Source organism: Canariomyces notabilis (assembly GCF_033297395.1).
Source record: "Canariomyces notabilis strain CBS 508.74 unplaced genomic scaffold N656scaffold_1, whole genome shotgun sequence".
Taxonomy (NCBI): Eukaryota; Fungi; Ascomycota; class Sordariomycetes; order Sordariales; family Chaetomiaceae; genus Canariomyces; species Canariomyces notabilis.
This window is the reverse complement of record NW_027041823.1, coordinates 1,740,543-1,762,240: the sequence shown is the minus strand read 5'-3', so window position 1 is coordinate 1,762,240 and position 21,698 is coordinate 1,740,543. Positions and strand designations below refer to the sequence as shown.

General features: G+C 56.4%; 11 protein-coding genes across 11 annotated transcripts; 6 read left to right on the top strand and 5 right to left on the bottom strand.

Annotated features, from left to right (window-relative positions):
• Positions 1-830: 830 nt before the first annotated feature.
• N656DRAFT_698904 (zf-DHHC-domain-containing protein) lies at positions 831-2,772 on the bottom strand (the record flags this gene model as incomplete). The annotated part of the gene is made up of 2 exons (XM_064810746.1): positions 831-1,643; positions 1,699-2,772. The coding sequence occupies 2 exons, from the start codon at positions 2,770-2,772 to the stop codon at positions 831-833; spliced, it is 1,887 nt and encodes a 628-aa protein (XP_064675106.1).
• Positions 2,773-3,859: 1,087 nt separating this feature from the next.
• N656DRAFT_773685 (ribonuclease H-like protein) lies at positions 3,860-5,119 on the bottom strand. Its single transcript, XM_064814109.1, has one exon. The coding sequence runs from the start codon at positions 4,846-4,848 to the stop codon at positions 3,919-3,921; it is 930 nt and encodes a 309-aa protein (XP_064675105.1). The 5' UTR covers positions 4,849-5,119; the 3' UTR covers positions 3,860-3,918.
• A 572-nt stretch (positions 5,120-5,691) lies between these two features.
• Positions 5,692-6,585, top strand: N656DRAFT_773681 (uncharacterized protein). Its single transcript, XM_064814108.1, has 4 exons — positions 5,692-5,831; positions 5,978-6,029; positions 6,147-6,331; positions 6,409-6,585. Exons 1-4 carry the CDS (start codon positions 5,724-5,726, stop codon positions 6,451-6,453), a joined length of 390 nt encoding a protein of 129 aa, XP_064675104.1. The 5' UTR covers positions 5,692-5,723; the 3' UTR covers positions 6,454-6,585.
• Positions 6,586-6,992: 407 nt separating this feature from the next.
• Positions 6,993-8,150, bottom strand: N656DRAFT_793997 (histone-fold-containing protein; the record flags this gene model as incomplete). The annotated part of the gene is made up of 4 exons (XM_064817228.1): positions 6,993-7,100; positions 7,156-7,415; positions 7,698-7,724; positions 8,129-8,150. The coding sequence occupies 4 exons, from the start codon at positions 8,148-8,150 to the stop codon at positions 6,993-6,995; spliced, it is 417 nt and encodes a 138-aa protein (XP_064675103.1).
• A 1,039-nt stretch (positions 8,151-9,189) lies between these two features.
• N656DRAFT_773677 (NAD(P)-binding protein) lies at positions 9,190-9,978 on the bottom strand. Its single transcript, XM_064814107.1, has 3 exons — positions 9,853-9,978; positions 9,420-9,787; positions 9,190-9,371 (listed from the first exon to the last, which is right to left on the bottom strand). The coding sequence occupies exons 1-3, from the start codon at positions 9,928-9,930 to the stop codon at positions 9,335-9,337; spliced, it is 483 nt and encodes a 160-aa protein (XP_064675102.1). The 5' UTR covers positions 9,931-9,978; the 3' UTR covers positions 9,190-9,334.
• Positions 9,979-10,679: 701 nt separating this feature from the next.
• Positions 10,680-11,981, top strand: N656DRAFT_764730 (FAD dependent oxidoreductase; the record flags this gene model as incomplete). The annotated part of the gene is made up of 1 exon (XM_064813353.1): positions 10,680-11,981. The coding sequence occupies one exon, from the start codon at positions 10,680-10,682 to the stop codon at positions 11,979-11,981; it is 1,302 nt and encodes a 433-aa protein (XP_064675101.1).
• Positions 11,982-14,160: 2,179 nt separating this feature from the next.
• On the top strand, positions 14,161-17,308 carry N656DRAFT_44739 (uncharacterized protein). Its single transcript, XM_064809675.1, has one exon. The coding sequence runs from the start codon at positions 14,378-14,380 to the stop codon at positions 17,135-17,137; it is 2,760 nt and encodes a 919-aa protein (XP_064675100.1). The 5' UTR covers positions 14,161-14,377; the 3' UTR covers positions 17,138-17,308.
• A 354-nt stretch (positions 17,309-17,662) lies between these two features.
• On the top strand, positions 17,663-18,088 carry N656DRAFT_699868 (uncharacterized protein; the record flags this gene model as incomplete). The annotated part of the gene is made up of 1 exon (XM_064810820.1): positions 17,663-18,088. A coding segment is annotated over one exon (426 nt), but the record flags the coding sequence as incomplete, so codon positions are not given.
• A 149-nt stretch (positions 18,089-18,237) lies between these two features.
• Positions 18,238-19,709, top strand: N656DRAFT_743915 (Metallo-dependent phosphatase; the record flags this gene model as incomplete). The annotated part of the gene is made up of 2 exons (XM_064812867.1): positions 18,238-19,074; positions 19,111-19,709. 2 exons carry the CDS (start codon positions 18,238-18,240, stop codon positions 19,234-19,236), a joined length of 963 nt encoding a protein of 320 aa, XP_064675098.1. The 3' UTR covers positions 19,237-19,709.
• N656DRAFT_773673 (LigB-domain-containing protein) lies at positions 19,231-20,583 on the bottom strand. Its single transcript, XM_064814106.1, has 4 exons — positions 20,493-20,583; positions 20,192-20,422; positions 19,942-20,114; positions 19,231-19,882 (listed from the first exon to the last, which is right to left on the bottom strand). Exons 2-4 carry the CDS (start codon positions 20,402-20,404, stop codon positions 19,273-19,275), a joined length of 996 nt encoding a protein of 331 aa, XP_064675097.1. The 5' UTR covers positions 20,405-20,422; positions 20,493-20,583; the 3' UTR covers positions 19,231-19,272.
• A 74-nt stretch (positions 20,584-20,657) lies between these two features.
• N656DRAFT_743910 (acyl-protein thioesterase-1-like protein) lies at positions 20,658-21,615 on the top strand (the record flags this gene model as incomplete). Its single annotated transcript, XM_064812866.1, has 3 exons — positions 20,658-20,993; positions 21,058-21,455; positions 21,510-21,615. The coding sequence occupies exons 1-3, from the start codon at positions 20,760-20,762 to the stop codon at positions 21,613-21,615; spliced, it is 738 nt and encodes a 245-aa protein (XP_064675096.1). The 5' UTR covers positions 20,658-20,759.
• Between the last annotated feature and the right edge of the window lie 83 nt (positions 21,616-21,698).

Genomic DNA, 21,698 nt, shown 5'->3' with positions numbered 1-21,698 from the left:
GAAGCGACGGGGAACCTGATACCCATCAGGAGGCGGAAGAAGTGGCGTATGCGAAGAAAGGAACAAGAATTGACCGTTTGGTTTGGTTTGGTTGGACTGGCCGCGAGCTTAGGACCTTATTCCCATTTGCTTCTATTCTTGCTTCTCAGATGTGGTATGCTTAACCGTGAGTCGCTTAGAGGCGGGGAGAGTGGTATATATCCATGAACATGCCAAGTACACCGCGTTGTCCAGTGCTCCTTGGAGCCAACCGCCCTGTTCTGGTGTGTATATACACGCTCTCCTATTCGAACTTCTGTCCCTTGCCCATATTTGCCCCTGTTTTGTCAGTTTTTGATACCATTCAAATTCTTGATGTTCAGGCTTGGTAGATACCTCGGCGAATCTCTTTCCAAATAGGGAGCGGTTAAAGATATATGGGTTTATTGTCAAGATCGCTACCATGATGACAGGCAGAGCGCGGATAGATGTCGGTGAATCCTGGCCGCATCCCCCTATACTCCGAGAGCCAAACCCAGATCTGGACTGAATGACTGTAAATCCGGCCAATACAATGATGGCCACAAAAGCTGAAGGGAATACTATTCAAACCCCACTCATTACATACAGTACTTTGGAACAATATACATACATACATGCGGCAGGTCTAATCGCCCTGGAATCCTGGTTACAATTCGTCATACACGTCTGGAAACGCCACGCTGAGACCCATACCCGGTCGGTCTTCGAAAGACAAAAAGAAAAGAAGGCAGCGTCGTGAGAAAGAGATTAAAGAAATATAATTGGCGGAACAAGTAGCATAAAACATCGAAAAGGACGGAATGGAGCCGTCATACGCCGGTCTCCGCTGCCGCCGGGCGTGCCGCATCCCGCAGAGACGATGGCCCCGAAAACCCCTGTTGGGGCGGGGCCACTTTAACGTCCTGCATTTCCACGCCGTCAGAGTCCGGGCGGGACCGGTGCTGCTGCTGATCTCTTCGGTAAGCTCTTAGCCGCTGGTCGCCCTCGCCGTACTTCTTCTTGAACGAGTAGTACGACGGCGGCCGGGGACGGCACAGGACAACGACCCAGTTCTTGAACCAGCTGTCCTGTGTGAAGGCGCGGTACCGGTCCTTCTTGAGGAACTTTTGCGAGTTGAGGTACTCGCGCGTCGTCTCGCCCCTGGCCATGAGGAACACGTGGTAGCCCATCAGCGCGCCGGGGTACGTGAAGGCGATGAAGCCGTAGATGACCATGGCAAAGGGCACGCGGAAGCGGCCGATGGAATCGCCAAAGGAGACGTCTTGGCGGTTCATGTAGACTAGGATTTGCGCCAGCGAAGCTCCGGAGAGGTAGAGTGCGAGGAATGTGGCTGTGGTGATGAAGGTGAAGAAGTAGCGGTAGTTGCGCCGGCCGACACAGTTATTCAACCACACGCAATGGTGGTCTTGCGTTTCGACGCAGTTGTCGCACAGCCGGCAGTGATGGGCACGCGGGGGCCGCCAGATGTTGCATGTTTTGCAATACTTGGTAGGAACCTCCATTGCCGCCGTGTTTTTTTCCGAGGACTTGATCAACGCCCACTCCGTTGTTGGAGGGCCAAGCCTCAACGGGTCCTCGTTTTCGTCTACCGGCGGGAACCGGTGCACGTTTCGGGGCAGGATCTAATGACCGAGTCAGTTCAAAAACCCATGGAGACTATCACTATGGGAAACTTACGCCAGGGTCAGAGGCGGACGCATGGAGAAACGAAGACATGCAGATAAAAAACAGATAAGCGAAGGTGATGGGTATCGCTGGTGATATGTTGTTCCATATCCAGGGGGCGGAGAAGATGAAGAAGAGGACACCCGGGATAACGATACAGGAGCCGGTTGCTATGTTCACGGGACGGTGCCTGGTGTTTTGTAGCCGGCCCCCAATGCAAAAGACGGTGTTACCCTGGAAGTACTCGTAATTGCGACCTAGCTCCGCCTTGATCTTGTCCTTGGTTGGTGGTGCTTTCCCGTTCCCGTCTGCAGGCGAGACTCGAGGGGACGAGGCGACGGATTCTAACTTCTCGCCGCCCTGCATTTCGCGGTTGCCGCTGCCGGACTCAGCTCTCGGCATCAGGAAACTGGATCGCAGGGAACGGGGTGTGCGGACAGGAGTCGCGGTCTTCGCTCCAGGCTGATATGTTTTCTTCACGTCAAGCGTTAGCGTTCTTGCTGCTTCTGGCTTTCTCTGAAGCGGCCGCACGCTATCTGCCATGCTCGAAGTTGCCTGATGGCCGTGCGTCGGGCTGGTGTTGGCTGTGATGCGATCAAAAGGCTCCTGCTCGGTGAACTCTGTGCCTCTGGAGGGCGGCGGCCGCATGTCGCCCTCATCACCAGACTGGCTCGCTAGCTGAGGGGCAGGATTCGAAATTAGACTGTCCCGATTCGTGTCGACACCGTCGCCATGAGACGTCATCTGACGGTTCATGGTCGTTGGCCTCGTGATTGCCCGCTGAGCTTGCAGCTTCTGCGAACTCATGGGTCGGAAAAAAGCATGCGATGTGAGAGTGGGAACATGGCTTCTGCTCGTTGAACTCGCTGGTCGAACTCCCATCGACGAACTGGCAACACTGCCTGCGATGCTCCCCCGCTTCCCGGACAAGCCGCGGCGGAGAGGCGTTGCCTGGCCCCAAGGCCCTTTCTGAGAGATGCCAGTCCTTGCAGTTCCCGGACGGGATGCGGCATCCGAATAGAGGCCACTCCTTCTCTGGCTTCCAGCCGCACGCTGTGTCTCCGAGTCCCCGCCGTCGTCAGTCATGATATCTGTCATGCGTGAAGAGATGATGCTTGGGGGGCCGGGCATCTCGGAGCGGGGAAATTGCGGGAAGCTGTCATCGTTGCTGGCCGTGGGAGAGAGCGCCCGTGGCGCTCCCTCTGGGGAAACCATCGTATAGACGGAGTGGAAGTCTCTCGGGCTCGACGATCACAGATTCATGTATCCAGGCTTAAGACGGTGATCGATCCCTATCATGACATGATGATTATTGGTACGGTAGAATCGAGATCGAGGCGAAGCTGAGTAAGACCAGGCGCCGAGGTTGGATGCGACAAAACGGCGAAAACGAATAGGGTCCGGGCGCGTCACAAACAGCTCGATGACGGAGGCTTTGAAGAGATTACTCCACCAGACGAAGGACTGGTGTAATCGAAGCCGATGTCGAGTGTGGCGTTAACAGGTAAGCAGTACAGCAGGTGAAAAAGGCATAAGGAGCGGCAGAAGTGAAGTCAGCGTAAAGAGTGACGGAGGTTAGGGAGAGACCGAGCGCTGGCAACGCAAACTGATCGCCAACTTTGGTCTTGGGGGTTGATGAAAACGGACCGCGCAATGGAACCTTACCAAGCGGGTGGGTTGCTTTTTTGGCGATGGGGGAGCCCACTGGCTGGACCAAACCTGGCATCAGCTTGGCGCTCTTTTCTAGTTCGCTGGGGGGCTGCATCGCACGGGCCATTTTACCCCTGAGTGTGACCTGTTATGCACCTTGAATGCTCAGTCGGCTCCCCCCTTTAACACACTTACACAGTACCTGACGAGCAGAATCTGTACATACACGACGAAGTAGGCGACGTACGAATAGATATGCAACGTTAGGATAGATGTCATGGCCTCGAAGAAAAGATATCAGGGCTGTCATTGGCGGCTCAGATAGGGTAAGCTACTCCTTTGCTCTGTTGCGACCAATCGTGCCTATACACATCTACGCAGCAGGACAAGATCTTTTTTCCTTAAGGGCCTGCCAGGAGTTGGAACTTGGACCTGCTGGACTTGGGTAACTAATTGACTATGGCAGTGATTCGGGACTTCCGAGAGGGCGATGAGCTCATCAGACCGCTTGGTAGGCTAGGCGTAACTAAGGTATACATTACTTCTCCAGTATTGACAGTCACCCGGCATAGCGTTTACCCATTAGATCATGAAGCCTTCCTGGATGGCATATTCCACATTGATTCCGCCATCCTCAGCAGCGACCTTGGCTGCCTGATCAGCCTCGGCATTCCAAGCTCTCGGGACCCGCCAGAAGCTGACCTCGCAGCCGCCCTCCACAAAACTTCCCATCCTCTCACTTAACCGCTCCCACAAATCTTGATTTTGCACTCGCGAACCCCCCGATGTGCGCCAGCCCCGCGCTGCCCAGGTTTTCAGCCATGCCGTTACGCCGTACGCGACACACTCCGAGTCTGTGGCGATCACGATGCGCTGGAACCCTTCACCCCACCACTGGCGGAACTCGAGCGTGGCGATGACGGCACGTAGCTCAGCGCGGTTGCTTGTTGCTCTGTGCAGCTCGCCGTCTGGACCCTTCTGCTCGAGTACTCCGCTCACAGCACCCGCGGACCCAGGCTTGAAGATAAAGGCCCATCCAGCACGAGCGTCCGCCGCACCGTTGGCAAGGCATGCGCCGTCGGTATAGATGAGCATCGTTTTAAGCCCACCGATATGAGGCACGTACCGACGGCGGAGGACGTAACGCTGCACGTTTCGGCGTGGCGATCCTGTGTTGATGTACCGAGGCGCGAACATGGACGCGGGGGATGCACCGGGCACTGGAGTGAATACGGTTCCCGCCCAGACACCGTTGGTGCCGTTTCCCATCGCCGCCTGAACGCGCTGGACGACTGCGGGGGAGGGAACGGGGCGTATCGCCATGATTCCCGTTGAGGGAATCATATTTCCGTTCTTATCTTGCACCATCGGGCGGAACTCGTGGAGCTTGAAGGTGATGCTCGGCTTCATATCGGGGACGGTGAAGTCGCCGTCCGTATCGAGGACGCGTCGCGGCTTGTCCTCGGATTCAGAATCGTAGTGCAGCATCATGATAGAGGACGGGTGCGGCATTATGGACGAGGACAGGTTGCCGACAGAGGGCTAGTCAAGAGTTTCCGTGTGGAAACCAAGAACTGCAGGCGAAAATATTGTAAATTGGGCTTATGGGGAGGAAACGGTTGTTGTTGAGAAGAGGGAAGATGAGGCCAAGGCGCGCCTGCTGATACACAAACACTCGATCGATCAGACTTACGATGGAAGAGTTCATTATGTGAGTGGCCAAGCCCACAGCTCTGACTAGCTTCCATTATGTATCTGCCCGGCGAGTGGTGAGCTCTTCACCTTACCAGTATGCACCCTGCGATGTGCCTTCCTCATACTATCGCCTTTGCGTGGAAGGACTTCACTTGCAGGATGACTTAAGGAAACCGCCCAATTCCTATAAACTTGCCAGGAAGTTGCGAATGTCATAAGCCCCCTCAGGAGCAGGAGGACCGTTTGCGAGAACGCTTGCGACTGCCTCTCTCCGGGATGGACTTCGTAGGCAGCTGCTCTTACCAAACAAATCGCAACTTCACGCCGCTGGTTCCTTCAAACCGTCTTTGAAGGGGGCCATCGAGAAAATGACGATGTAGATGACTCTGTCAACCGCAAACATCTGGAGTGAGAAATGGATATATGTATCCCCTAAGTAACGCCAAGTTTCAGTAATCCTAGTGGTGCTTCCCAGTTCCCACAAGCTCTTCATCTAACAAGGCAGCTGGCGAACAGCTGGCCGCGCCGCCAAGTTCATTACATAAGGTGCCAAGCCTGGATTGGAGCTTCCGTCTTGACGAAACGCATCGTATGACGGCAGGCAGGATCCAAGCTTGTCAAAGCAACCGTCGAGCTCTCGCAACAGCAATTGCACCTCCCTGCCGCCAATCCCCGCCATAGGCACAGCAACAATGGCTTCTCTCATTGCCCGCAGAGCTTTTTCCACCACCGCCCGCCGGTTGGCCGGGACAGGGGAGGAAGCGCTCAAGACCGAGTCCAAGAAGAACCCCGAGATCATGGTGCGTCAAAATTCCCACGACACCCGGACCTGCCCCGGCAATCTTCCGACGTTCCTGGGCTTCCAGACTCGACAGCGTATATATGGCATGGGGGTGGAATTGAAAGAAACACACACAAGGCTGACTTTAAAACTTGCGCCGTCTAGATCCTCGGTGGTGTCGTGGTCTGCGCCCTAACCGGCGCCGGCTTCTACTTCGGTCAGTCGTCTTCCGCCCTTCCGTTGTCATCTTCGAATTTGAGCCCTTCAAGCTCGGGTGACGCGCGGAGCTCACCGATAGCGAAACGCTAACCAACCGTTTTCCCCCTTGCTGCAGGCCGCTCCCCGACCAAGTCGACGTCCGAGAACAGCGTCCCTCTCGCTAAGAACAGCATGCCGTGGGAGACGGGTTCGACCCAGGGCAAGTATCAGTACCAACCCGGTGGCGACCCCAGCGCGACACCCAAGGATGCGCCTAGTGCCGTCAACGTCGTCGTTATTCCCGACGTGAACCTCCCCAAGGTAAGGCCTTAGATGTCTTTCGCTTGGGCTGTTCTCGACGGGTTGGACTCTGGCGAAGCTAATGTGTGTCTGTGTAGCACCTCCACGACAAGTACAACAAGTGGGGTAAGGATGGCTACTAAACTCCCCTGGTTTTGAAGAGCGAGCTGGTGGCGCAAGCACTGGATGCGCGGTCTTTCTTGGGGCCATGCTATGGGCTGTACATAACCTGGGAAACGGAAGTTGGTAGTTAGCGGCGGTACCAATAGAGGCTGTATTATCCTAAACTCTTAAATTTCTGGTTTCAAAGTAGGGGCAACTGATGGCTGCTTCTCCAACCTGTTCACCCTTAGCGTGCGACTCGGGCACGTTGGAGCAGAGGTCTGTTCATGCTGCACGAACTGCCGGCCAGAACCCACGCTCACTCATGCGGTGCCTCTAAGTCTTCGGTGTATTTTGTCGAAGGCGGTTTTCATCATCCTGCCTGAACCTGGTGAAACTCATGGCAGAGGTCTCCTATCTATACCAAACCGCCACAGCATCTAGCTACCTCGCTCAAACGCCAAGTGATGCAGTGTCATTCCCCAGCAACGACAGACCCTCCGATTTCGCCAGACTCCTAAATAACGCGGACAGCCGTTGTCCTTTGTTGCGCAGGCAACTTTGGCTGATATGGCTCCTCTCAATTATGCCTCGCAGCGGCGGCGGCAAACTGTTCCTGCTGCAATCGCTCAAGCTCCTCGAGCGTCATGCCGCTCTGCTCAAGTTTGTTCGCCTTCTTCTCGCGACCCTGTTTTCATACGTCAGCGTTAAGCGGCAGCCATAGAGAACCGTTGGGCGCTCACCTTTTGCACTTCTTTGTGTTCCGCGGCGGCCTCCAACACTGCTGGCACATAATCGGGGAAGCCGAGCTGGTCGAGCGCCTTCACGATGTGATCGCAGGCAATCGTCTTCTTGGCCTCTTTCTCCGATATCTCGTTCGCCTCAGAGCTGACGAGGGTTATAAACTCGACGCAGCATTCAATGAGGAGATCACGAGCTTCCTTGGAGAAAGCGATGCCAGACGACGACGCGAGTATCTCGCCAACGATCTTTTGGACAGTTGCTTGTGTGGGGTCAGCCGTCGTCCATAAAAACACAGAAGACTCCATGCACTTGACACTGCAGCATGGAGGTCGAGCAGGGAGTCTTCTAGCCAGGCCGAGCAACAGAGCCGGCAAGAAGATGGATCCAGCCCGGGCATCCTTCAAGCCATGGGCTGCCGCATCTCATCCTGCAAGCTAAACAGGAGCTACAATGACTTCAGCCGCCGATATATAAAACCAACAGCGAGGGACTGTAGACCTGGTAGGAGACTCTGGCATTTTGGGGTGGCTCGGTTACATACCCTTGGGCAAGGAGAGGTCGTCGTTGCCTAGATGAAGTCAGCATTTCGCGAAAATAACGAATGCGCGATGCTGAAAGCAAGACAAAGGAAGGTCTTAGGATTCCATAGCCGACTTAGTGGTAGTCCAGCTCAGAGAGGCTAAGATATCCGACCATTTGGACCTATGGTCGGCATAACAGACCAAAGGCCATGGCACAAAACGAATCAATGTTGAATGGACAAGTGTGAAGTTTTATCTTGAAATTATTTGAGACTTCAGACGGTCGGGGTGTTGATGTAACATCGATAGATATATCGACACAGCTCACGCCCACTGGCCTGTAGTGGCCGGCCCAGATGAGCGCTGCACACCGGCGATTCGCTTGAACCCGCGGCTGCAGAAGTCGCATCGTTGAAGATGATCATGATTCAAATGAATATTATCTACGAACCTCCAAACTCATGGTCCGACATGATGATTTTGGGAATTTCGAGGAAGGAGGGAGCCTGCCCCTCAGTGACGGCTAGATGTCACCAGGCGGACGGTATTCCGGCCGATCGCAAATGGCGGAGACAGGCGCGCAGTTCGTATCAAATTGGTGACGGAAGCACTTTCACCAGTGCGTGAGCTGCTTCGATGTCTTGGGCAGATGGAAAAACATTGTGAGTTGCGGAGCCGAGAGTCGGGCCCCTTGACCTTGGAGTAGGTGTGCAGGTCTTTATACCTACTTTGCCGTGCTTTGAACGGGTTGCTGATGCCAATGCCAACCGTCACTCAGGTTGTGGCTTGGCTCCATGGATGTCGCTTTGGGCTTTGTAGCATCAGCCACAGGCCCCACAAGACCCGCCGCAGGAGTTTACGGCGGAGCTCTGGAAAAATTTACTGGTGCCGGGACAGCTCCATCAAAAGATTTCTTCCGATGCTGATTGAAAAGGAATCACCGCGAGACCGATTCTTGACGATTTCGTCCATCCATTCTTTTCTTTCGACATGACACGCTAATCCTCCCCCTCAATAATGCATTCTTTCAGGAATGATCACTGTAAGGTAAGCATGCACGCCTCTTCTCAACACAACTTGCGAATCTCAATGATGAAATACCTTCGTGTCGCCCCAATCTTACTTCACCATGGTGATTGACACTGTCGAGCCAAACGACATTCCTGAGCCCCTTACCGATCTAGCACGCGCGCATACACCGTATCCTCTTTCTCGAGTTATGCTAACGATGGCGAAGTTGGCACAGCATTGCCACTCGATGGCCCCAAATACGACGCAAGTCCATGATGCCCAAATATGTACTATCCAATTCCGATAAATTATGACGGAAACCTATCACCTGATTCATCACGTCGACTCGAATTCAGGAAGACCATCCGTCCCTTCGAAAGGGTGCTAACGATACGGTCCACAGATGTCTCGAACATTGGCACTCGGTCAGTAGAGGGACTGTAATGGTAGGTGCTTTTCAATGCTACAAAAGACTGCCTATGTTGTGATGAACAACTTTATATTCCATGCTAATACTGAAATTTCATCTGTGGAGAACTATAAAGCCTTCTTTTTGTATCTGATTGCGAACCTGCTGCTCACTTCGTTATGGTTATTTCATATGGTTCACCGCTAACCATCAAGTAGATGACTACTCTATCTAACCTCACTGGCGGTACTCTGCCAGCTCAGGCGCATCCCACCTGCAATGATTAGTGACTGGATATGAGGTTGGGGTCCCCGATACGTACTTGAAGTATTTTCCAGAAAGCCCCGGTTTAGCGTCGACGGAGAGCCTGGCAATGACGCCTCCGGACTGCTCAGGTCTAACCAGCTTGCCTTCCTCAAAAGCCGCCTTGAAATCCTCGTAGTCCTTCTTCAACATGGCCGTCCCTTTCTCCCGGATCTCCTTTTGCATGTCGGTATCAACTCGACCCGGGCTGACCGCAACCGCCGTGATGTCCGGCTCCTCGACAGCAATGTGCTGAGAGAGTGAGTTCAGGGCAGCCTTTGAGGATCCATATGCCCCCCAGGAGGTATAGGCCTTCGTTGCCGCACCCGACGAGGTGAAGATGACGCGACCCTTGGCAGCACGCAGGTGCGGAATCGTGTGCTTTACCTTGTAGACAGTCAGCGCTGGCTCTAACCCTCGAGCTCTTTATGGGCACGCAGCATCCAACTCACAAGGGCAAGTGCACTAAAGAAGTTGGCGTCGTAGAGCTGCTTCCACTCTTCAAGCGAAGCATCTGCAATGCGGGCCATGGGCGAGAGGACACCATGGTTGACCACAACTCCATCGATCCTGCCGAACTTGAGGATAGCGAGTTCCGTTACCCTCCAGGCTGTCTTTACTCAGATCAGCGACATATTCTTCGTCCAAGACTTGCGACCAATGACTGAGAGTGGAGAAGCGAGCCTCGTTGCATGTCACCTACATCGGCAACGGTAATGTCAGCAGCGAGGTATGCGACCTGAGAAGGAAATTGCTTCTTTAAAGCCTGAAGCGGCTCAGCTGATCTGGAGACGAGAACAACGTTGTGGGATGCAGCCAGCAGGCATTGCGCCACAGCAAGGCCAATGCCACGGCTGGCACCGGTCACGATAATGACCTTGGTTGCCATCTCTATCTATGACTGGCGATGTCTCAGTGGCCGACAGTTCAAGGGGCGTCTTGGCAGAATCTAGGTTATTGTGCAATGATCACGCTTTTTTCTTTCTGGACCCGAGATTTCACCCAACTAACCCCTCCATGTGGGGAGCGGGGCAATATTGTTAACCTTAAGGGCGCGGAACATGTATCCAGTTCGCTATTGTCTCGACGGCGCTTCAATATCGTCTCCATATGCCCCGTTCGAACGGATGGCTCTCAGGTGGAGTATGTAGGAAGCCGAATCTTCAGACCTCCTCATATATAGGGCCATTCCCTCGATGCCCCTGGTTCACTGTCCCCTACTTCAGGTTTGTTCAAGTACTATATACGCGTCTTCAGTCAGCGACGTAACACAGCGATCATGTCTGCCGAAACCGTTATCCTCGGCGCGGGTATCATCGGCGTCTCCACCGCCTACTATCTCTCACAGCATCAGGACCCATCAAGCATCCACCTTGTTGACCCGTCGCCGGAGCTCTTCTCATCCGCCTCGGGATACGCAGGCGGTTTCCTGGCCAAGGACTGGTTCGGCCCCGCCCTAGCCCCCCTCGGCGCTCTGAGCTTCGAAGAACATCGCCGCCTCGCCGAAGAGCACGGAGGGAGAGAGAAATGGGGCTACTCGCCCGCGACATGCTTCAGCTATGCGGCGTCAGCGGCCGCGCGCGAGTCGGCGAAGCGGGGCGACGACTGGCTGCGCGACGGGACTAGCCGCGCCGACGCGGCTCCCTTGGCGTTCGACGACGCCGGCTCCGGCAAGACGCCCACCTGGCTCCGGCGCGTCGACGGCGACCACCTCGAGCTTATCAGCGACGAGGGCACCACCGCCCAGGTCGACCCGCTCCGGCTCTGCCAGTTCCTGCTGCGGGAATGCCTCGCGCGCGGCGTCAAGCTGTACCACCCTGCCAAGCCGGCATCGGTGGTCACCCATGACTTTGGTAATGGCGATGAGTTGATTGGTGTCAACATCGATCGGCTGGAAGCCGGCGAGCCCCTGACCGAGAGCTTGCTGCTGCCTTGCACAAGACTCATCATCACGGCCGGGTCCTGGACTGGGCAGGTGTTCCGGACGCTGTTCCCCTGGTCACGGCTGGAGATACCGATCCGCAGCCTGGCGGGCCACTCGCTGGTTCTCAAATCGCCCCGGTGGCATGCCGGGCTAGAGGGCAACGGGTGCCATGCCATCTTCACGACGCACGACGGCGGGTTTTGCCCAGAGATGTTCTCCCGCATCGGCGGCCACATCTACTTTGCCGGGTTGAACTCGTCCAGCCTTCCGCTGCCGGATGCGGAGAAGGGGAAGGCGACGCCGTACGACGAGAGTCTCGCCCAGCTCAGGGAGGCGGCGCGGCAGACTCTTGGCCCGGCCGGCGGTGGTGGTGGTGTCGCTGCTGCGGACGACGACAACGACTTGGAGATTGTCCGCGAGGGCTTGTGCTTCCGGCCCGTGACCGACTGGGGCAAGCCCATTATCGCCAGAATACCGGACGAGGAGATCGGGGCCGGCATCGTGACCAGGGCCGGGGCCAACGGCGGGGTGTTTGTTGCGGCTGGCCACGGGCCGTGGGGGATTGCCATGAGTCTTGGCACTGGTATCGTGCTGGCCGAGATGGTGCAGGGCCGGAAGACCAGCGCTAATGTCAGTGGCCTTGCATTTTTCGGTTGAAACTGAATGATGCGGCCGAGTCTTACTTACTAGGTGTATGTACTCGTTACACAGCTGTGTGCAGTATATAGCAGGCTGAGGTTTCAGCTGCGTTAAAATAAAAATCGTGCATATGGAATTGTTTTAGAAACATCGCCATGCAGTATCCGTGTTTCGATCGAGCAGATCGTAGCCAACAGCAGTGCCCGGGCCGCGCTTCCACCGCAAGGACCTCACCGTGCCAGGTCAATGCGGCGGGACGTTCCGTGTCATCATTATCATGTAACTTTCAAGTTGTGTAGGGCATTTCGTCGACCACCATCCATCATCATGCCCCTTTTGCAACCCTAGATAACCCCTTTACGGTTCCCGTTGATGGAACTGAAAAATTTTGTAGATCTTCGATTAGCGGCCGGGCGTGATGATGAACATCGGCGCTTCTCAGCACACAATCCACTACTACCCAGCACGACGCTGTGCAATTCACCAGGCGGTTACACATGAGAGACGGCAGACCCAACGAGCCGGAGCCGGCTAAAGAGGCTGATTTGTGGAAAGGCCAGGTTGAACAAACTTGAGGATGCTGCTAACTACGAAGTACAAGATATCCGTATTCAGCGTTTTGATTGGGGAGGGTTCCTGCAGGCTGGCAACTGCTTCGGTCCTTCTAGAAGTGGTCAACCTCTCACCTGCGTCTACACTTGCTGTGCGATATTACTTGAGCTTCAGTACCGCTACTTCCTTAGTATTTTGCAGGGTGCGGAAGTTCCCAGAATGTCGCTGCGTTGCGATTGCATAGCGAAAAGGACGATCCGAATTGCGGGAAGCCGGCGACGGAGTTGAAAGAAAACGGAGCTCACCGGCAGCCAATCAGCGAGCGGGTGTTGCCGCCCAGGCCCACGCCTTCCCCTGACACCGTCCTTTGTCTGCTTTTGGGTTGGCAGCGTCGCTCCCGAATGCCCCACATCGGTTTGTTCACCCTTCCCGGAACGTCCAACAACAGGCTGTCACTGGCATCTCATTCGTTGGCCGTCGACTTGACCATCACCCCAATGCTCGAATACGATTTGATGCTTGCCTTCAGGCCCCCAAAGAATCACAAATTCACCATGTCGGCTCGCATGGTGCTTCCACGGCCGCCCACGATACGTCCCCTCGCTTGTGGGGAATGCAGGATCCCAATTCGCGTCCTGCACGCAAGACAAGCATGGTCACCGTGACGGTCGCTTTGAGCACACGTACATACGTACATGGACGGATCGGAGCCAGTGCAATTGTGTCTTCTCACTGGACGATATCCCTGGGGCAGACGATTAGGTTCAGGCAACGACAGGGGTGAGTGCTACGGTACCGCTGCTGGGGGGGTTCAGCACGCTGAAAGTGCGTGATTCCGCAACCCGATGTATCCGGTCATCTTTCAGGCGGCCTTCTCGCAAGTTCGCAACATGATCTTTGCTCAGGTAGCAGGCCGTCTGGACACCCACCCTCAAAAGGCACCGTACCTTCATCTTGCGCGCACGTTGCTAGCTGCCTGTGTCTCCCAGTTTGCTTGTGGAACGGTCACATTGCCTCCCTCCGAGTTACCACAGTCAGCCCCCAGAGCCTGCGATAACAGCTGCCGAGAACTCGCAGATTAGGTGCTGAGAGGCGGGTTCCCCGCCCCGAACACACACACAAGGCCCGAGACCTAGCGCCCGCTCGTGCAGGGGCTGCCGAGTAGGGCCTAAGTTTACCGACTCGTCGAGACTATCTACCGTGTGATATGCAGTGTGCTGCTGCGGGCTGCCCACCAAGAACGCATACCCTATCCAATATCAGAGCCGACTCAACCGCTGGACCTTGGTGTGAGCAATTCTTGCCTGCAAACCAGATTACGGTCTTCCCGTTCCTCATTGCCTACACTAGGTTCGACAAAATCACCTCGGACGAGTACCGCGCGGGGGGAACCATTGAGCCCGACAACTGCGGCTTACACCCATTGATTGTGACGGGATTGCAGCGTACCAGGCGCGACCACTCAACATTACCGATTCTGGATGGAGAGAGAGCCAAGCACAGCTTACACCCTTAGACACACCACAACCCTTGACAGCGTGTGTCGGTCTTTGTATATCTCTAATCCCCTCCTCTCCTGCGCGCCATAACCCCGCGCTCTTGGCTCCTTCCCGACTCGCCGCCCCACGCTTCACAATCGCTTGCTCTCTCCTCAATGGCCTTCCTCGGTGTCATTCATGGTCTTTAGCCTTACTCGGATCGGGGAGCTTGGAATTGCTCATCCCCTCCCGCGACAGCATCGGCTTCCCGCGGTCTGCGGCGCGTATGATCAGTGTCGCGGCGGTGGTGTTTGAATTGGAACTGAATCTGTTCAACGGCGCAACGACCATCTCATTCGTGTTGGCGCACAAGCAGGCGGACCGATGGCCTCACTTGCGCAACCAGCGCTGCGGAGCGCGGCAGACGCGCCCACGCTGTCGCTAACAGGACTCGCCAAGCGCATCAATATCCCTCTCGAGCCGAACAGTCCTGCCGGTCTAGTGCAGGCCTTGACAGAAGACCCGTGGTCGCAATCCGGCAAATATGGGTTGGGCTGGACGTACTTTGCGCTCTGCCTGGGGGCATGCGCGGTATTCGTGAGGATATGGCATTACTGGCAGGACAAGATTCGGCAGGCCATCTATAAGCAGGAGATGGAACAGCACTTTCAGAGTCTATATTCGATGAGTCCGGATTGGGACAGATCGGCTGCATTGGCCACGGGCGTCACAGCGGCGGAATCAAGGCGACACTTCTTCCCTGACGATCCGCCGATCGAGGAAAAGCATTTCAGACCAAAGGCGCACTTTTCGTCTGTCACCTTCGTCAACGACACGCTGGCGCTCTTCCGCTGGGTGTTCTACCGCCCGATCCCGGACATCGTGTGGAGAAAACACCGGTTCACCTTCTCCTCCATTGCCGTGCTGGGCTGCGTCTTCATTGCCCTTGCATTCGTGACGGTGTATTGCTTCCTACAGCAGCCACTGTACTGGCAAAGCATACGCTTCGGGTCGCCGCCGTTGGCCATTCGCTCCGGCATGATGGCCGTTGCCATGACGCCTTGGATCTTTGCCACGGCGACCAAGGCAAACATTCTCACTCTTATTACAGGCATTGGCCCGGAGCGCCTCAACGTCTTTCATCGCTGGTTGGGCTATCTGTGCCTGTTCCTCTCCCTCGTCCACACCGTTCCTTTTTACATTCAACCGGTCTGGGAGGACGGTGGCATGGAGGTATTCGAGGTGCTGTTCCCTCCCGGAAGTGGAATCATCTATGGATCTGGGATCGCTTGCCTCGTGCCTCTGGGTTGGCTTTGCGTGGGTTCCTTACCCATCATCCGCAGGAAAGCGTACGAGCTCTTCTCCCTCCTGCATGCCCCTGTTGGCTATGTTTACCTCGCCGTGCTCTTTTGGCACACTAAGAACTTTCTTATGTCGTGGGGGTATCTGTGGGCTTCGATCGGCATCATCGTATTCTGCAACGTCCTGCGGCTTTTCAAGCTGAACTGGGCTAAACCATGGCGCATGGCCTGGCTGGTCGGAGACGAGGCCGCTATCAATATCATGACCGAGGACGCGATAAAAATCACCATTCCGACACAGATGCGCTGGAAGCCCGGCCAGTACGTCTATCTACGCATGCCGGGCATCTCTCTCTTCGAAAACCATCCTTTCACCATCTCATCTCTCTGCAGCGAGGACTTCCCTTCCGAGTACGGCGAGCAGTACCGAGACTGCGTGCTCGTCTTCCGCCCATACGGTGGTTTCACACGCAAGGTGCTCGAGACGGCCATCGACAAGGGGCCCTTCCATACTTATCGTGCATTCCTCGATGGCCCTTACGGCGGGATGCGGCGCGAACTGGCCGCTTTCGACACGTGTATCTTGATTGCGGGCGGCAGCGGCATCACTTCCCTCATGTCACAACTCCTGAACCTCATCAAGCGCATGCGCGACGGCAAGGCCATCACCAAAAAGATCGTGGTAGTGTGGGCGCTGAAGCGCCTTGAAGCGATGGACTGGTTCCGTGAGGAGCTGCGCATTTGCCGCGAGGCCGCGCCCCCGGAGAGTGTTACCTGCAAGTTCTTTGTTACTGCAGCAGTGAGGAAACAGGACAACGCCCATCACGGCCGCGTGCCGAGGCCGCTGAGCAATCTGTTCCATGACAAGTTGGACGGTTTCGTGGCGGGCATCGCCAGTAAGCGCAACAGCGCATTGATCATGGCTGAGGCGCAAGGGGACCCGGAGAGGGAACGAGAACTACGCGCCGAGGACGAGGATCGCATCACCGCTTTGCCGCAGCAGAAATACCTCCAACCCCATACCTTCCCACCTCCTCCTCCCGGCCCACCGCCGAATGCTCCGCACAAGAATAAGGCGTCGGTCGCGGAGGAGACGCTCCGCAAGCTCGAGGGCCGCAGCAGCGAGTCCGGTTCCGCCGAACGAGCCAATAGCGATGGCAAGGCTGAGAGTACCAGCAGCGGGAGGAAGGACGGCGAGTTCCACTTCCGGCCGGTGGTGCCACGGGGCGACAAGACGCCTCATTTTAACTACGCCCCACCGGCAGCAAGACAACGGTACAGCCAGATTCTGGCCGAAGCGGACCCGCGTCCAAGCCAAGCGGGCAGCGCAGTAACCGATGGTGCTAGAGAACAGCAAGGAGTCGGAAGCACCGGCGGGCCTTCCTCATCAGCATCAGCATCGGTCCCAGGACCATCCTCAGCCCCGGTCCCGATCCACCCTCCCGAGCTGGCCCACCTCCGCACCACCGACTTGGGCGGACCCAGCCGGCCAAGACCCACCAGCACGTTTGGCCCGCCATCAGGATTCGACTTTGGGTTTCCCGAGACGCCGACCGAATTCCAGCGGTCTCTGATGCGCTTCGCATTTCCCATACCGCATGAGATCGACGGCGGATGGAGCGTGGAATACGGGCGGCCGGATCTGGGATACATGCTCAGGGAGTGGGCTACGGGGGGCCCCGACGGGAGAGGCGTCCTCGGCAGGAGGACTGCCGTGTTTGTGTGCGGGCCGCCGTCGATGCGGGAGGGCGTCGCGAATACAGTGGCGCGGCTGCAGGCTGAGATTTGGGGGGATGATATGCTCGAGGAGATCTTTTTGCATACGGAGAACTATGCACTGTAAACTAACGGGACGGGAAAGAGAAGGGTGGCGCGGCGTTTGGTGCGGTAGGATACCATATGTGTTTGCTTGGTCGCACATGTTGATGCGAGCGGCTTGGTTGGCTGCGCTGTGTACGGCATACCTGCCTACGTATGTACATTTTTATTACCATCAGTGAAGCCCGTATATATAGGGTCTAGTTGTTATGTTGGGACCTGCCTATGATGGTGGCGTCTTTGATCTAATCGATATATAAATGCACGCATGTATGTAATCCTGGCTTTTTGAGATGATGTTTTTCGTTCCTCTGCCTTGGCCAAACCCTTGTTCCAGCAATCTCTATCGCAAATACTCAAATCAAGATGCCCGGCTGTTTCCACTGCGTCACAGAGAGATTTCGAGCGAAACGAAAACCCCAAAGAAGGATTCCAGCTACGGCCAGATCCTGGATTGCAGCTGCCGCCGGATCCTGCCTGGCTCCTAGATCATCGAGCAGAGCGCGTGGGCAAGATTGCCTTGACCAAAGGCGCGACGCCGACGGCATCGCTGTACCGGATGTATGAATACCTGGTGATTGGCTACAACATAGGCCTGCGAAGCGAAATCGTATACTTCTTTAACCACGCATCGTGGGCCGTGGCTGCCATCCCGGACCCGGCAGACCCGGACCCGGCTCGATACGCCATCCTCGCCGCCCTGCCGCACTACCTGGTTCGGACCGTAAACCGACTGGTTCAAGACGGCTTGCCACGCGGCCGTCCAGCCATCATCGGGCCCAAAGAGGAGGCAGAGCTGCGGAGTCGCCCGATTGTCGTCGAGGAGGAACCGCCCTGGGCGGCCAAGGTTCCGGCCTTGGCAAAAACGCTTGTGATTCCCGGCCCGGATGGCAATGCGCCGGGTGCGGATTGCAAGAGCGCGCGGTTGTTGGAGATGAATATCGTGGCGGAGGAGCCACATGTGCTGTTTGTCTAGGCAGCAGTAGGGTTGGCGGCAATAGGCAGCGACAGATGCATCGACCAACTAGATGTCTTTAAACATCAACCCAATTCGATGTTTCGATACTTCAACGCCAACTCAACCAAACCCTTTTCCGCAAGCATCATCCGTCCTAGGCCAGGACAATGTCCAGAGATCTGGACCACCTCCTGCGCCGGCCTCGGCCAAGCACCTGGTCTCAATTCCTTCAGGCGCCATGCGTTTTCCTCGCACGCCAACTCTTTTCATACCACACCCGACGACACATCAATCCCCGACTACCGCCAATAACCCACGGCGATGATGCCGCCACCGTCAGCATCGTGTGCATCTCAGACACGCACAACACCCAGCCCCCACTACCCGCAGGCGACATCCTCATCCACGCCGGCGACCTGACCCAGTCCGGCTCACAAACCGAACTGCAATCCGCCCTGGCATGGCTCCGCGCGCAGCCGCACAAGCACAAGATCGTCATCGCGGGGAATCACGACCAGCTGCTCGACCCGGCGCGGGACCGCGGAGGGAGTGGGAGTGGTGATGAATCCTCGGCCCGTGAGGCGCTTGATTGGGGCGATATCATCTACCTGCAGGACTCATCTACCATACTCAACCTGCCCCGGGGGAGGGTACTCCGCGTCTATGGCAGCCCGCGCTCGCCACGGCATGGGAATTGGGCGTTTCAGTACCCGCGTTCTGACGAGGTGGATGTTTGGGGAGGTGTGGTGCCCGAGGACACGGACGTGCTGGTCACGCACGCGCCGCCGCGGGCGCATCTGGACCATTCCCCGGGTAACTTGCCCCTGGGGTGTGCACACCTCCTGCGAGAGCTCTGGCGGGTTAGACCGAGGGTGCATGTCTTTGGGCATGTGCATGAGGGGTATGGCTCGGAGTGGGTTGCGTTTGATGAAGTCCAGGAGGCGTATGAGAGGGTTATGCTTGCGGGTGGAGGGGTGGGGAATTTGTTTAGGTTGGTTAAGGAGGTGGTTGTGGCAGGAGTGTTGGGGTGGTGGAGGGAGACGGGGAGTAGGGCGGTGGGCTCGGATGGGAATCAAGGGAAAGGGAGGTGTTTGCTGGTTAATGCGGCCATGGTGGGCGGATTAAGAGATGACCAGGTGAGGAAGGCTGTGGTGGTGTATATCTGAATCTGATTGCTATTTCATCTTGAACACCTTACAAAGTCATGCAGGGACCTGTCCAAACCTATACTGCCCCCACGCGAAGCACGCCTCATGCATAGTCCAGATCTGCTGTCCCGGATCGTCCCCCGCCGCCCCCGCCGCCACGTACACGGGCATGAGGTGGTCCATCCACGGATGGGCGTGCCTAGCATCGGGCCGCTTGGCCACAGCCGCCATGCGTTCCTGTCGCACCGCCGGATCGGCCTCGACGGCCTCTTTCAGGGCCTCGTCGAACGAGACGGCGTAGGGCAGCGGTTCAGAGTTCCTCATGAGGAACCTCATGTCGCGCAGGTTGTGCACCGTCATGCCCGTGCCGATGATGACGACATTGTCGTCGCGCAGGGACGACACGGCGCGTCCCAGGGCGTAGTGCGCGTTGGCGTCCTCGCTGTTGAAGAGTGATACTTGTACGAGCGGGCAGCGCAAAGGGTTCGAGGTCGGGTCGAAGGCCACGTTGAACCCGGAGAACACGCCGTGGTCTAGTCCTCGTTTTACGCCACGCGCCTTGATACCCGCGGAGGAAAGCAATGAGAGGATGTGGGAGGCGAGTTGGGGGCTGCCCTTGCTGGGGAAGGTGGCGCGGTAGTATTCCGGGGGGAAGCCGTAGAAGCTGTGGAGTGTTAGATTGCCACGTGAAGAGCACGAGGGAGCATATGTGGAATAACCCACTCGTAGATCAGATCGGTCTCCTCGGCGTTGTTGAGCTGGATCTCATCGGGCTCGGCCTGCCAGTGGGCCGAGAACACCACGACAGCCTTGGGTTTGACCTTTTGAGTGATCTCCTTGCCGATCGACTGCAGGACGGGGTAGACGGGGTGGGTCTTGTTGTATTGGACGTCAGGCTGGGAACGGTATGTTAGTCAGGCTCTTGTGTTTACTTTAAAAAGGGGGGAACTGGCAAGTGAAAGATGTCACTTGCCCCTCCGTGGCTGAAGAAATAGACTGGTGCCTTGGGCATGATGCTGGGTGGTGACACGGACGGCTTAAGCAGAGTCGAGAACCCCTTGATCTTGGTCAGAGAGGACAGGCCGCGTGCTGATGAGGACCACGGGCTCAGGATGGAAGCCAGGACGACTACGAGACAGGGCAGGACTAGGACGGTAGGGTGTCTTAATGCCCACTGTCCCAACATTGGGATTGTTCTATATGTCTTTTGTGTACAATACGTATTTCAGCTGATCCTGTAATCACTTGGGGTTGGCTATATAGCATTTACTTACATTTCCTATCGGGCTACTCTCCTCGCCCTCGCCCTTTCGGCATTCAATTCAGTTTGTTGCCATGCCTGTTTTGGGTAAGCATTTCTAATGATTCGTAAGATTCCATCGTCTAATAGTTGGGGAGATGGGTACGTACAGGCAGCCCCACCTTCGACACGGAGCCGAACCGAACCGAATCTTGAACCCGAGAATTGGATTCCGTCTTCACCCCACTGTCCCGGCAATTCACCTGCACCACTCTCCACAAGTCCAGGGCGACGCTCCAACATGTCGTCGTCAATCACACGGCTGCCGCCCCTCTTGTTCCCGGCGACCGCCAGGCACACGGCCACGGTCATCTTCATCCACGGGCTTGGCGACACGGGCCATGGCTGGGCCGGCGCCGTCGAGAACTGGCGCCGGCGGCAGCGCCTCGACGAGGTCAAGTTTATTCTGCCGCATGCGCCGGCAATTCCAATAACCTGCAACTGGGGGATGAAAATGCCGGGGTGGTATGATATTGTGAGTTGCCCATCACGACCCAGGAAGTATTGTTTCCATTTATGCTTACAAGAAGCGCATCCAGCACACAATCGACGGCACCCCCGAGTCGCTACGCAAGCACGAGGACGAAGCCGGCATTCTGGCCAGCCAGGCCTACTTCCACGACCTGATCCAGAAGGAAATCGACTCGGGCATCCCCGCCGACCGCATCGTCATCGGCGGCTTCAGCCAGGGCGGCGCCATGAGCATCTTTAGCGGGCTGACGGCAAAAGTCAAGCTTGCGGGCATTGTGGCCCTCTCGTCGTACCTGGTGCTGAGCGCCAAGTTTGCCGACTTCGTGCCCAAGCCCGACGTGAACAGGCAGACGCCCGTCTTCATGGCCCATGGCGATTCCGACCAGGTGGTCAACATTGCGCTGGGAAAGACGTCGTTTGACCTGCTCAAGGGCATGGGGTACAATGCGGAGTTCAAGGTTTACAAGTAGGTTTTGAGCTGAACTGTCGCGTCACGCATGGATCCGCTGACTGTTCCCAGGGGCATGGAACATTCTGCGAGTCTGGAGGAATTGGATGACGTTGAGGCGTTCCTGCGGGAGAGGTTACCGGCGCTGGGGGACAACGAGGGCAAGTCGGAGTTGTGATCTCCTCCATGTTAAGGGTTGTGTACGGATTTTGCGGGGCGCTTTGGGTGTTTTACACGACTGTGATATGCTGCTATAGACCA